The sequence below is a fragment of the Archocentrus centrarchus genome, chromosome 1 (genome assembly GCF_007364275.1).
Source record: "Archocentrus centrarchus isolate MPI-CPG fArcCen1 chromosome 1, fArcCen1, whole genome shotgun sequence".
NCBI lineage: Eukaryota > Metazoa > Chordata > Actinopteri > Cichliformes > Cichlidae > Archocentrus > Archocentrus centrarchus.
Window position 1 is genome coordinate 16423578 of NC_044346.1, and position 12422 is coordinate 16435999.

Sequence of the window (12422 nt, forward strand, 5' to 3'; positions counted from 1 at the left end):
GCGGCCTTTGCCGGGATCCTTCCTGAGCACTTTGGTGACATTGTTGGATGAATCTCACAAGGGGAAAATTTCTCTGCACTGTGGTCATGAGCTCATCCCCAGGTTTCATTGTGGAATGCAATCTGATTTTGTCTGTTATTGAAATTAACTAATGCAGAAGAGTAGGCACACCAGAGTTTTGTTGGCTTTTTAACAACACACCAAGACTTTGATTTATTCCGTTGTGTCCTGTTGCAACTGGGTAATAACTTAGGGGTTTATTAGACTGGCCTGGTTCCAGCACTGTGAGACTTTTAAAGAACACAGTGTCTTAAATCTGGCTTATGTTTGTGTTGTGCTCACTCTCATGATCAGTGTGGCTTCTATTTCAGATGGTGATGGAAAGCGGGGACTGGCTGGTTGGTGGTGACCTGCAGGTTCTGGACAGGATCTATTGGAATGATGGCCTAGACCAGTACCGACTGACACCCACTGAGCTCAAACAGAAGTTTAAAGAAATGAATGCGGGTATCAAACAATTTCTGTTGGTTTATTTTTCTGTCAGACCTAAATTGATCCAGTGATGAAATTCTGAACCAAAGTGAATGACGATAATGTCCCAGTATTTATAAACAGTTTCCTTTTTTTTTTTCTTTTAAAAGGAGAGGAAAACTTTGAGCAGTCTGCTGCCTTCAGTCTGCTCAGTTGTTTGTTTATTTGGTAAATAAATAAGGGAATCACAGGAGAATAGGCTACAGTGTGATTCAACACTTCATCAATAAGACTCAGACTGTATGTGGTTCCAGAGCTTAAGCATGTAGCAGCTAGATGATCTCTGTGTGTATTCAGGCCTTTTGTTTGTCTTGCTCAGATGTATACAGATGTGTTGCCGTTTAACAAACTTGTCTTCTCCTTTCTCTCTGTTTAGATGCTGTATTTGCCTTTCAGCTTCGCAATCCTGTCCACAACGGGCACGCTCTCTTGATGCAGGACACCCACAAGCGTCTGATCGAGCGAGGCTACCGCCGGCCCGTTCTGCTGCTCCACCCACTGGGAGGTTGGACCAAAGATGATGACGTGCCGCTGCCTTGGAGAATGAAGCAGCATGCTGCTGTGTTAGAAGAGGGTGTCCTGAATCCAGAATCTACCATTGTTGCTATTTTTCCCTCACCCATGATGTATGCAGGGCCAACTGAGGTAATGATTATCAAGAATGTTGCATTTGCAGTTGCATGTTTGAGGTTTCTTCAAACAAGGCATCAGGTTCACTTCAAAAGTGACAGAGAACAACAGTGTTGCTTCAGCACTGAATAATAACAGGCAGACAGGGAAGTGGGCTGTTGCATAATTTCTTTGCAAATTTTTGAGAGTGAAAAATGGCAGGAAAGGAAATTTACAGTTGTCTTCGGGGATTCTGTTTCCACGCTGTACACAAACCTCTGTGTGTGACTGATCATAGCTGAGAATCTTTTAATCATTTGCTTATGATAATCGGAAAGCTATGGTACAAATTATTGAGAGCAGATTGCAGGATGGTGGATGTCAGCCTGTGAATTTAATCAGTTTCCAATTCTGAATGAGATTTTTGAAAAATATGCACAGTCCCAGCCTGAGTATAATTTCTCTGCCCCAGTTTTCCACAGAGAAAGAACTTCCTCGCCATTATTACCATTTGTGGAGTATACTTTAGCCCACTAAAAGCCTGCCGTGAGCTGAGTCTTATCTAACTCTACAACCTACATGGCCACAAACCTAATGGCAGTAGTAATATTAATTTTCAGGGGATAATGTGCATATTTTGCAGTTATTGATAGTTGTGTGGAGTTTATGCTAAAAGGTGAAAATGGTAAAAGTGGCGTTTTTACTTTTTTACATATCTGTAAAATGGTGCTCGGCAGGCTTGCTTTTATAAAAGAATATATCCAGAATGCAACCAGTTGGCAACTAGTTGAGTTGAGTCCCCAGTTGCAAAGAGACTTGGCGCGGAGGAGTTGCATATATTGGTGCAGACTGACTTGGATTGATTGCAGTGTGTTGGCAAGTGTAGACGGTACTTATTTGCAAACCTTCAACCTGTCTGAGAGTGAATGCAGTTAGTCTCAGTCAGATCGTGACCATTTGGAGACATGTTGCCCCCAGTCAGTCTTCCTGTGCCTTGTGGTTGAAAGTGCTCAGAGGTTGAGGGTTTTCCCGCTCCATCTCTGGGCTACCAGTTGGTTGTTGCAACTACTTGTAAGGAGTTTGCTGTCCCGTTTTCACTACAGGAAGTGAGTGAATGGCTGCACTGCTTTAGTACAGGCTTGCAAACGTAGCCATAAAGACTTCATGTGTGTCTTCATAAATCCTACACAAGTGGCGCAGTGTTTGTTTCACAGCTATACTTTTTTGTTTTTACTCCTTGTCCACAGGTTCAGTGGCATTGCAGAGCACGAATGGTGGCCGGCGCCAATTTCTACATTGTGGGCCGTGACCCTGCAGGCATGCCTCACCCTGCTACAGGAAAGGACCTGTATGAGCCCACTCACGGAGCCAAGGTGCTCACCATGGCTCCAGGCCTCATCACCCTTGAGATTGTACCATTTAAGGTTGCTGCTTACAACAAGGTCAAAAGAGCAATGGATTTTTATGATCCTAAAAAGTAAGTACCGTATTTTTCGGACTATACGTCGCTCCGGAGTATAGGTCGCACCAGCCAAAAAATGCATAATAAAGAAGAAAAAAACATATATAGGTCGCACTGGACTATAAGTCGCACTTTTTTTGGGGGGAAGGGGGGGTGGTGGATGATATAATCCGAGACCCAGAGCAGAAATTCCATCTTGAACGGCAATTTAAAATAATAATGGATTAAAGAACAGGACGAACACGGTTACGCCTACGTTATGCTAACGTAGCACATTCAGCTACATGACGCACAACGAACACGTGTTCGGTATGTTAACGTAACATTAAGTTATTCAGATAGCCATAGCATAAAGAACATACTAACAAGTTAACCAAACCATCAATCCATTGAATTCTTCATCCTCGGTGTCACTTCTAAACAATTCCGTACACTCCGTAGACGAAGCGCCGCTTCCTCTTCTGTGTCGCGTTAGTCAGACTCGTCGTCAGCTGCAGTTCCAATTATTCCAGCCTTTCTGAATCCCAACAGGATGGTTTGGTTGTCACTGAAGCCCATGTTTTCTTGATCCATCCAATGACTTCCAGGAAAGTTGGGTGGCGCATCCTCCCAGTTGCTGTTAAGCTGTGCTCTCCATCCATCATCCACTGCGCCCACAGGTTACGCAAGCTGCAGTTCACGGAGATGTCAAGTGGCTGGAGTATTTTGGTTCATGTGTTATAAATGTCACATATACGTCGCTCCGGAGTATAGGTCGCACCCCCAGCCAAACTATGAAAAAAAGTGCGACTTATACTCCGGAAAATACGGTATGTGGTTAGGTAGTTCATTTAAGAAAAAAAAAAAGTTTCCATTTTGTTTTCCATAGTTTTAAGTTAATTTATTACTGAGATGGTTAACAGGCAGTGCTCAGTCACATCAAGTTAAAAAGCATATTTGTATATTTTGTCCAGAGTAATACCTCACATTTAGGCCAATTAGACTGAGCAGCCTAAACAGAAATTACATTCCCTAAATTAATTACTCATTAGGCCTGTGTTGTATACAAAAAATCCTTAGTTTTCTTTCTTGCTTTCTTCTTTTCTCAGTGCACTTAAAAGCTAAGCCAAGAATAACAGCAATTGTTTTTCATTTGTATACAGTTAAAAGGTTTTGTGCAACAATATGAGCTTTGATGTTGCTCAAAATTACGGAGACCTGCCATTAATTACAGTCTGTATATGGACACTGCACATTGTGACTAACAACAATCATGCAATTTATTTGCCTTTCCTGCAGTTTGATGCAGCCTCCTCCATCAGGTTGTGCAACTTTGGCTGTGTTCAGTCAGCAATGTTAAAACTAAATATGGCCGGACTAATCAAAAGATTTGCTTTGTTTTCCATGAAGCATGTTTGTGATGTGAAGTCCAAACCGAACTGCTGATCAGGACTCTTCTGTGAAACAAAGAGCACATAAGCACAGAAAGTCTCCTTGAAGTAGTTTGTTTTAAAATGTTATCAACAAATTTCTTTTACCAGTTGTTGGCTCTGAAGTGACAGCGCTGGCTAGGTGCTGTGTGTTAGAAACATTTACTTTTTGACAGAAAATTTCTGTTGTCTTATTATCTAAATAGGATCTGAGGTTTTGTATTAACATGGGGTGTGTGCTTGAATTATTTAAAGTAACTGTTTAGATTATAACCTAAGCAGAAAAAAAAATAAAGGGAACAGTTGGGGGGGTAATTTCCCACAAATGAACATACATGAAAAAGATTTCATACACACTGTCACATGAAATTGCCACGGGAAGATGCTGAGTTCTTGCAGTAAAGTTGTGCTTTTTGAATTGCATTGGTTACAATGGTAAGGCGCAACCTTTACTTTGAAGGTGAAAGTTCTCATTTCCGGTTTGTGTTGCACTTTTCAGCTTATTGAGTAGCTGGCAAATGTTTGCAGAAATGTCGGCGTCTTCCATGTGAGCTACATGTGACCACGGCAATTTGCTAGCAACTAATATGTATGTTTGTTTGCAACCAAATGAACCTAGTTACTGCCAGGAACCTCCAGCAACCATTTGCCTGGCAATTTGTGTCTGACATGGGGTTGCTGACTGGTTTCTAGGCATGTGTGACTCAGCTCTTATGCAAACTGTCACATATGACTTATTTTTTTTTCCCTTTTCAAAAATGATCAGTACATATTTTAGGTTTTGTTTTTTTTTTTTATATATATTTATGCTAATGCCAGGCATTTAACACAACTCAGCTTGTAAAACCTGCAGTCATCACTCAGTTAAATTTATGGCCGCCTCCTCTTTTAAGCACGCTGCCCTTGCCACGTTTTAGGTTTAATATGGGTGCTCATTTTAATCACAGCACCCCTCAGTCTTTCTCTGAAGCATAATGGCTCAGACCACAGAAAGCTGTTTCTAATTTGACACTGTATAACTTGTTCGTTGAAGAATTCGCCTGGAGCTCCTTTACCTTACTTTCACTGATTTTTAATGTTTCAGAGCCACAAGATGTGCACTTTCATGTGATAACAATTTAGCTTTTTAAAAAGCATGACTTTGACCCTCTCTGAATGTGAGCCCAGCTCAAATAAGTGTGAATGTCTGCTAACAAGATGTTTGAAGTTTAAAGTCTTGATTATCCCTTAGAGTAATTTATAAGTGAGGATAGTGAAGAAGTGATGAGCCTGTGCCAGGACTGCACCACAGCACTGGTTTGAGATGAAGTCTGTCCCTGGCCGCTTGCTTCACAAAGTACATAACTTTTCGTGTGAACTCAAATCTGCAGTGAAAAACCATCTATCATAAAAATATAAAGCAGAAGATCTGAGAATGTGTGAAAGATATTAAAAAAATGCTTTGACTGGGAGAATTCAGTCTGATTTGTAGAAAGCTTTTCCATCATGCTGACAGTGAGGCTGACAGTTTGATTGTATTGTGTGTTACCCAAAAGTGGTGATGTTTATTTTCCATCCATCCATTTTCTTAACCACTTGTCCAGTTCAGGGTTGTGGGGCAGACTGGAGCCTATCCCAGCTGTGATAGGGCAAAAGGCGGGGTACAGCCCGGACTGGTTGTCAGTCTATCACAGGGCAAAAACAGAAAGACAGCCAGTCATACCCACAGCCAGTTTAGGATCAGCAGCTAACCTAACATGTGTGTCTCTGGACTTTGAGAGAGGCTCCAGTGAGCGCTGGATTCGCTGTAAGGTGGCAGTGCTAACCACTGTGCCACCCACCTGTCTGTTTCTAATTTAATGATTTAAATCTGTATTATAATAAGGTTGCATTTAACTGCAAATCACAAAAGGTTCAATAGCTGTCATTTTAAGGTGCTGTGAATCACTTAGTTTTCTTGACAGTGTTGGATAGATCGAAGCATGGATTGTTTTTTTCCTTTTTTTTTTTTCTTTTTTTCTTTAAACTAAAACTTAAAAACAAACTTGCAATTGATTGTTATAATAAGGTATTAGTATATTTAAAATAACGCCTTGAAATAGGAAGAACGAACCAGCAAAAAGGATTCTGATTCAAATCCACTGTCCGGCTGGGGCCTTTCTTTTTTTTTTTTTTTTTTTTTTTTGCCTGTCATGTCTGGCAGATCTTGCAAACAGAACTGTGATCTGAATGCATTGTTGTGCCAAACATATTTGCTATTTCAAGATGAGCTCTATAGGTTCTCTATAGGCTCCTCTTGTTACTGTGTAACCCTTTATTTTATTTGAATTATTTTTAACATGCTATTTATCAAATTGTGCCAGAAATGACAGGCTTAAGAAATAGAAAAGAGAAAAGAAAGAAAAGAGAAAGGGAAAGAGGAAGAAGAAGAAAGGGGGGGAAAATAAAGGAGAGAAAATAGAAAAAAGAAACAGGAAAGAGTGCAAGTAAGTAAACCAAATAGTTAGTCACTTGTTAAACTTAAGATATTGACAATATCTGCAAAATTAAAGATTGTGTGGGGAAAAAAAATAAATAAATAAATAAAAATAAAAGAAGAATAGTTATACAAACCAACCATTTTGTGTCATTATGTGGGTGTATGTGTTTGTGTCATGAAATGTACTTACCAATGAAGGCAGAAAGCCGCAGCCCCGCCCATCAGAACCCAGAGGCAGGCAAAGAGAATCCCAGGAAGCCCAGGCCACCAGCAGCCCATCAAGACCTACGAAGACCCGCGGCCACTCATTCCAAAGACAACCGTACACCCCTCCCAGCAGACGGAGGACGGAGGTCTCAGATGGAGTCCCAGCAGCCAAGGAGCAAGGGCACCAGAGCATTCGAGGCAACGAGAAGCCAGCCCCCCCCAAGGGCCAGCCCCCCCCAAGGGCCAGCCCCCCGCACGGCCGGCAGCAGGGCCCCAGGGCCCCCGGCACCTGAGGGCCGCCCGAGCCCCCACAGGGCCCCCCCCCACGCCGAAGAAGCCAATGCAGCCCCGCGCCGCAGCCCCCAGGGGAGCAGGTCACCACCCACATCAGAACATCCGGCCCCACCCAGGAACCAGGAAGTACCCACACCCCAGGGGGGCAGGGGGGGAGAGGCAACCAGCAAGGAGCGGTCAGGAGGCAAGCCACCGGCCCAGACCCAGGTCCAGCCAAACATACAACCACACGCACACCGGCAAGCACACCCGTGTACACATTTATGCACAAACACACTCTCCCACACACATATAAACATAGATACACCATATTCACTCGCCCACCCATACTCACGAAGACTGTGACAAATACAAAGACACACATTCATCCATAGCTACCCACTCTCTGAAGATGGGAGCGGAAACCACCCCAGGGCCAACAGTGACCCCAAGATGCCGCCAGCCCGGTCCCCAAGGAACCACCCGACCCCGACCCCGGGCGAGGCATAAGAAATCGGGGTGTGAGATGGCCCACCCCCCCTCCCCCCGCCCAACTTATAAGTGTATGTGTTTATGTTGTGAATGAATGAGGTGTATAGGGTGCAGTTAAAATTGAGGGGGCAGTTGTGCCACAAGCATCAACTGCTGGACGTCAGTGCTTGCCCACACTGTCCGGCTGGGGCCTTTCTGTGTCGAGTTTGTTCTTCTGAGCCTGTGCAGGTTCTCTCAGGACGCTTCAGCTTCCTCCCACAGTCCAAAGACAAACACGTTAGCTTAATCAATGGACTTAGTTATTTACATATGGATTTAGATTTTTTTTTTTCAGATTTTGTGCAGTGATTCACTTCAGGGCAGTCATAGAGGAAACACTTAATATAGTTCATATATTTCTAACAGCTAAAAAGAGTTTAGTTCTCGTAAGTCAATACAGCTCTCCTGCCCACTTCCTAAATCAGAAACAGAATTTTCCCTTTCACATAACTAACTGAGGTCTGTAAGTTCACTCAGAAGTCGCTTCAATTAAAATCAAATCACTGAAGAATGTTGCAAGATCATAAATAATAATAATAAAACTGATTTGGTTTTAAGAGTGGGCAGCAATCTGTTAGCATTTTTTTTTTTTTTGTACTGTCTTTGTTGGCCCTCATGCATGTGTATTTGTTTAATTAAAAAGAAAACAGCATGAAGTTGCTATAGTTAATATTTTTGTAAAAACAATGTTAAAGTAGCCACTGGTGGTGATGAACCTACTGAGAGTTCTCACCAGAAGCCTCAGCTCCACTTGATTTCAGCTGTTTTGATTCACTCTCTCTGCTCTCATATGGATCTTTTTGACTGCAGCAAACAACTGTTTTCACTGTAACTAGCTCAGCAGTAAATGGCAGATAAAATTATCGTCTAGCAGATGAGCACAATGGAGCAGGACACAAACATGACTCCAAGTAAAAGCCAGTGTTTCTCAGTGATTGCAGTTTTATCAAGAAGCTCCACAATAACTTAAAAAGCATCAGTATTTGCTTCAAAGCTCCTATTTAGCTAAAAATTCTGCCTTTTCCAGTTTTAAAACGCTCTGTCGGATTAAAGAAATGCAGGTTTTGTCACTTCCTCGTGGTCGGAACAACTATTGTGAGGCAGACAGCAGCACAACACAGGCACATAAATCATAGCGCGACATGTTGACAGTCAGCTGCACTGGCCTCCCTTTCCAACCACCACGGCTACGGCATGCTGGTGCTTGCTGGATTGTGTGACATTATCTCTCCTGCCACAGAGTGATTTTGCAGGAATGTCTTGCTGTGAGGAAATGGTCAGCATATGAAATGTCATTCATAAATATGTTCTCATATGCAAACAATCATCATGTCAAATTTCATAGGGTGGGATGTGTCATAAGATAGTGTCATAAAAGCTTCATTTTGGTTTGCAGAAATGTTAACTGGCCTGCTCCTTGATCCAACTGATTGTAAAAGAGCAGCTGGCTCTGTTGGGTGTGCTGGCTCGTATTGGCTGTGCCGTTGATAAGCATCTTTTCATTGATTGTAGTATGTCTGAACTCAAAGCTCCCTTTCTCTCTCACTCTCTGCCTTTTCGTTTTAATTGCAGCCATCAAGATTATGATTTCATCTCGGGCACACGCATGCGTAAGATGGCTCGCGAGGGAGAGAACCCTCCTGACGGCTTCATGGCGCCCAAAGCCTGGGCCGTGTTGAAAGAGTACTACAAGTCGCTGGAGAAGGCCTAAAGGTTGAGTCTCAGCGGCTGGGGCTGGGGGGGTGAACTTTAAAAACAAAAAAAAACAAACAAAAAAAAAACATGGGAACATGGTGGTTTCTGTTAAATTTGGGACCACTCTCTCACTTCTATCATAAACCTCACTCTGGCTTCTGTCATGTTTTCAGTCTTATCTGGATGTTTTCAGTATGTGCTTTATTTAACTAAACCTCGTCTTACTGAAATGTAGAAGCGCAGCTTAGTACATGAAAAGGTTTAAGAGAACGAGCAAAACCTTTTTCTATTAAATAGATGTTCTTCACTAACATAATTGTATATTCTAATCAGTGGTTACAAGAGTGTTTTTACGCATCTTTAAAAAAAATATAAAAAATCACACTGACCTGTGTAAGGAGTGCTGTTGACCAGTGCTCGAGTATTCAGGATTCAGATTGTTAGTATTTGTCTTGGAACTTAAGATGTTACTGAACTCACTAGAGTCGACTTAATGCAGTACTTTTTGTACTGTGTGTGTTCACACAGGTGTGGTATTTGGTCAAATGTTACGTACACAGTTATTTGAACTAAAAGTTGAGTGCCTTGGTCCTCAAAGTCAGTTCACATGTTCATGTTCACACAGACACCTGCCTCTTTAACCATGGTTGTTTTTTACATGGAGTTGGTCCAGTAGTTCTTGAAATGTCTGAAAAATAGAACTGCATTAATGTTTTGTTTTTTTTAATTATTATGAAGTCTTTCCAACCTTGTAGAAAAATGTGATATATTTTTGTTTAGGCATTTCACTCTGTCAAACCATTGCTGTTTTGTGTTGTGCATAGTTTTGCTGTCTAAAAAATTTTCCTTTTTTTTTTTTTTTTTTTTTTTTTTCTTTCCATGTCATGAATTGCTAATATTTTCCATGTGATTTATCGTGCTTTACCATGGGATCAGATTTGTAATCTCACTTGTCCAATAAACCATTTTTAACCAAAAGAACAATTTGTTTACCTTTCCTTCCTCTAAACTTCAGTTGTTATGTACAGTCCACTGTTTTAAGGCACGCCAAAGAGGTTTAAATACATCATATGTTCTCAAAGAATTCCTCTTTATTTTAATTGGCAGCAGTGCATTTGGTGTAAATACTAACTTTATCTTGCTGTGGCAGTTTATACTTTGGCAGCTTAGAACTTCCACTTGCTTTAAATGCATTTCGTCATCTGAATGAACAACACGCTCCTGAGATTTACATTTCTCCACTTTAGTAAGCACTGTCTGCTGGAACCTTAGTTACCCCCCCTCCCCTGTTGGTCAATCAGCTGTATAGTGAATAAGACAGACCCTCTAGTGACCCCAATCAGACTTAAACACACTTGCACACTGTATACACTGAGCTGCAGCTGGCTCACAGATGCAGTGAAAGTGGAACCTGCAGGGTAAAGTCCAGACCGGGCAGAGTAGATCTGTCAGAAAAACCCTGGATGCTTCATCTAACCCGGCTCCAAGATGTAATGAAGACCCCTGTCAGCAGCAGATTTTTCCACCTTTCGCCAGATCTTGTTCAATCTCAAATGGTAATCAAGCTGGAATTTTGAGGCAACTTCAAAAGAGGAGCTGTTTTTTCACAGAAAATGATCAAATGATATATATTATATATATATATATTTTTTTTAAGATTGCCTTATGATTTTTGTTGTCCTTTTAACTGTCTGGAGATCAGTGCTCTCTGGGTGATGCAGGTGTCACTGTGTGTATCTATAACCTCTTGATGTTATCTCAGTTGTAGCTTGCTCAGTGTATTTTAGTTCTGTTTCCATTTTCAGATCGTTTGTTCCATAATCAGATCTTTCTTTGAAATTTTTCACCCTTTTGAAGATGCGTTACTATGTGGCAAACTGCCAGAAAAAAGTTCAGTTGCCAGAAGAATCTGTCCCATTGAACTGTTTATGACTCGAAGGATTAAAGGATGAAATCCACACCTTAGTATTGTTTTCAAAGCAGTGTGTCAGACATGCCAATTTTACCTACTAATGTAGATTTTACAATATATACACTCAGGTTTAATGTGTTAAAACATACTTTTTTATATCATCTCTTGTGTCCAGGTAGCATTTTTACCTGCTGTAGAAATGTGACACGTTTGATAATTCTGTGCAACATAGTTGTGATATGTATAATATACCAAAGCGATTTTACATATTTAAATGAACAGTTTATAAAACACGCTAAATTTTCTTAACTACTGAAAATACCCGACAGTTTATTAGGCACACCTTTTGCCTTCAGAGCTGCCTTAATTCTTCACAGATTCAACAAGGTGCTGGAAACATTCCTCACAGATTTTGGTCCATATTTACATGATAGCATCACACAGTTGCTGCACATTTGTCAGCTTCACATCCATGATGTGAATCTTCTCTTCCATCACATCCCGAAGGTGCTCTACTGGATGGAGGTCTGGTGACTGGAGGCCGTTTGAGTACAGTGAACTCACTGTCATGTTCAAGAAACCAGTTTAAGATGATTTGAACTCTGTGATATGGTGCATTATCCTTCTAGAAGCAGCCATCAGAGGATGGGTACACTGTGGTCATAAAGAGATGGACATGCTCAGCAACAACACTCAGGTCGGCTGTGATGTTTAAATGATGCTCTGCTGAGAAAATATCCCCCACCCACCAGCTCAGGAAACATTTTTCCAGTCTTCTACTGTCCAATTTTGGTGAGTCTGTGTGAATTGTAGCCTCAGTTTCCCGTTTTTAACTGATACCTGGTGTGGTCTTCTGCTACTGTACTGTTTTCTCATTTTCAGATCATTCTCTGCAAACCTGGAGATGGTTGTGTGGGAAAATCTGAGCAGATCAGCAGTTTCTCTATTGATCAAATCAGCCTGTCTGGCATCAACAACCATGTCACATTCAAAGTCACTTAAATCATCTTTCTTCCTCGTTCTGATGCTCAGTTTGAGTTGCTGTGATTGGCTGATTAGATACTTGTGTTAACAAGCCGCTGAACAGGTTACACTAATATAGTGAGTGTATTTGAGATGTAACTGATAAAACTGATTAAATTCATACAATAAATGTTAGTGTAAGCCACAGAATCTCTTTTTCCTACACACATCAAAAGGTTAAATTTAAAAAAAGACTTAAGACTTTAGCTTGCTATGCTTCAACAACTGCCTATAAAAAAATACACTGACGCCATATCAATTCTTGGTTCCACCATAAGAGACATTGTAAAGTACATCAAATGTTACCAGTGC

General features: G+C 41.3%; 1 protein-coding gene across 2 annotated transcripts in view; it reads left to right on the forward strand.

Annotated features, from left to right (window-relative positions):
• Positions 1-10029, forward strand: part of papss1 (3'-phosphoadenosine 5'-phosphosulfate synthase 1) — a 23907-nt gene extending 13878 nt beyond the window's left edge. The window contains exons 9-12 of one of the 2 annotated variants that reach the window (XM_030732329.1): positions 372-507; positions 908-1176; positions 2388-2617; positions 9053-10029. In XM_030732329.1, coding sequence (XP_030588189.1) covers positions 372-507; positions 908-1176; positions 2388-2617; positions 9053-9191 — 774 coding nt within the window. In that variant the 3' untranslated portion in view covers positions 9192-10029. Of the gene's footprint in view, positions 1-371; positions 508-907; positions 1177-2387; positions 2618-3880; positions 5943-9052 lie in introns of those variants that run through there. The other variant, XM_030732335.1, reaches the window with a different exon arrangement.
• Positions 10030-12422: the final 2393 nt, after the last annotated feature.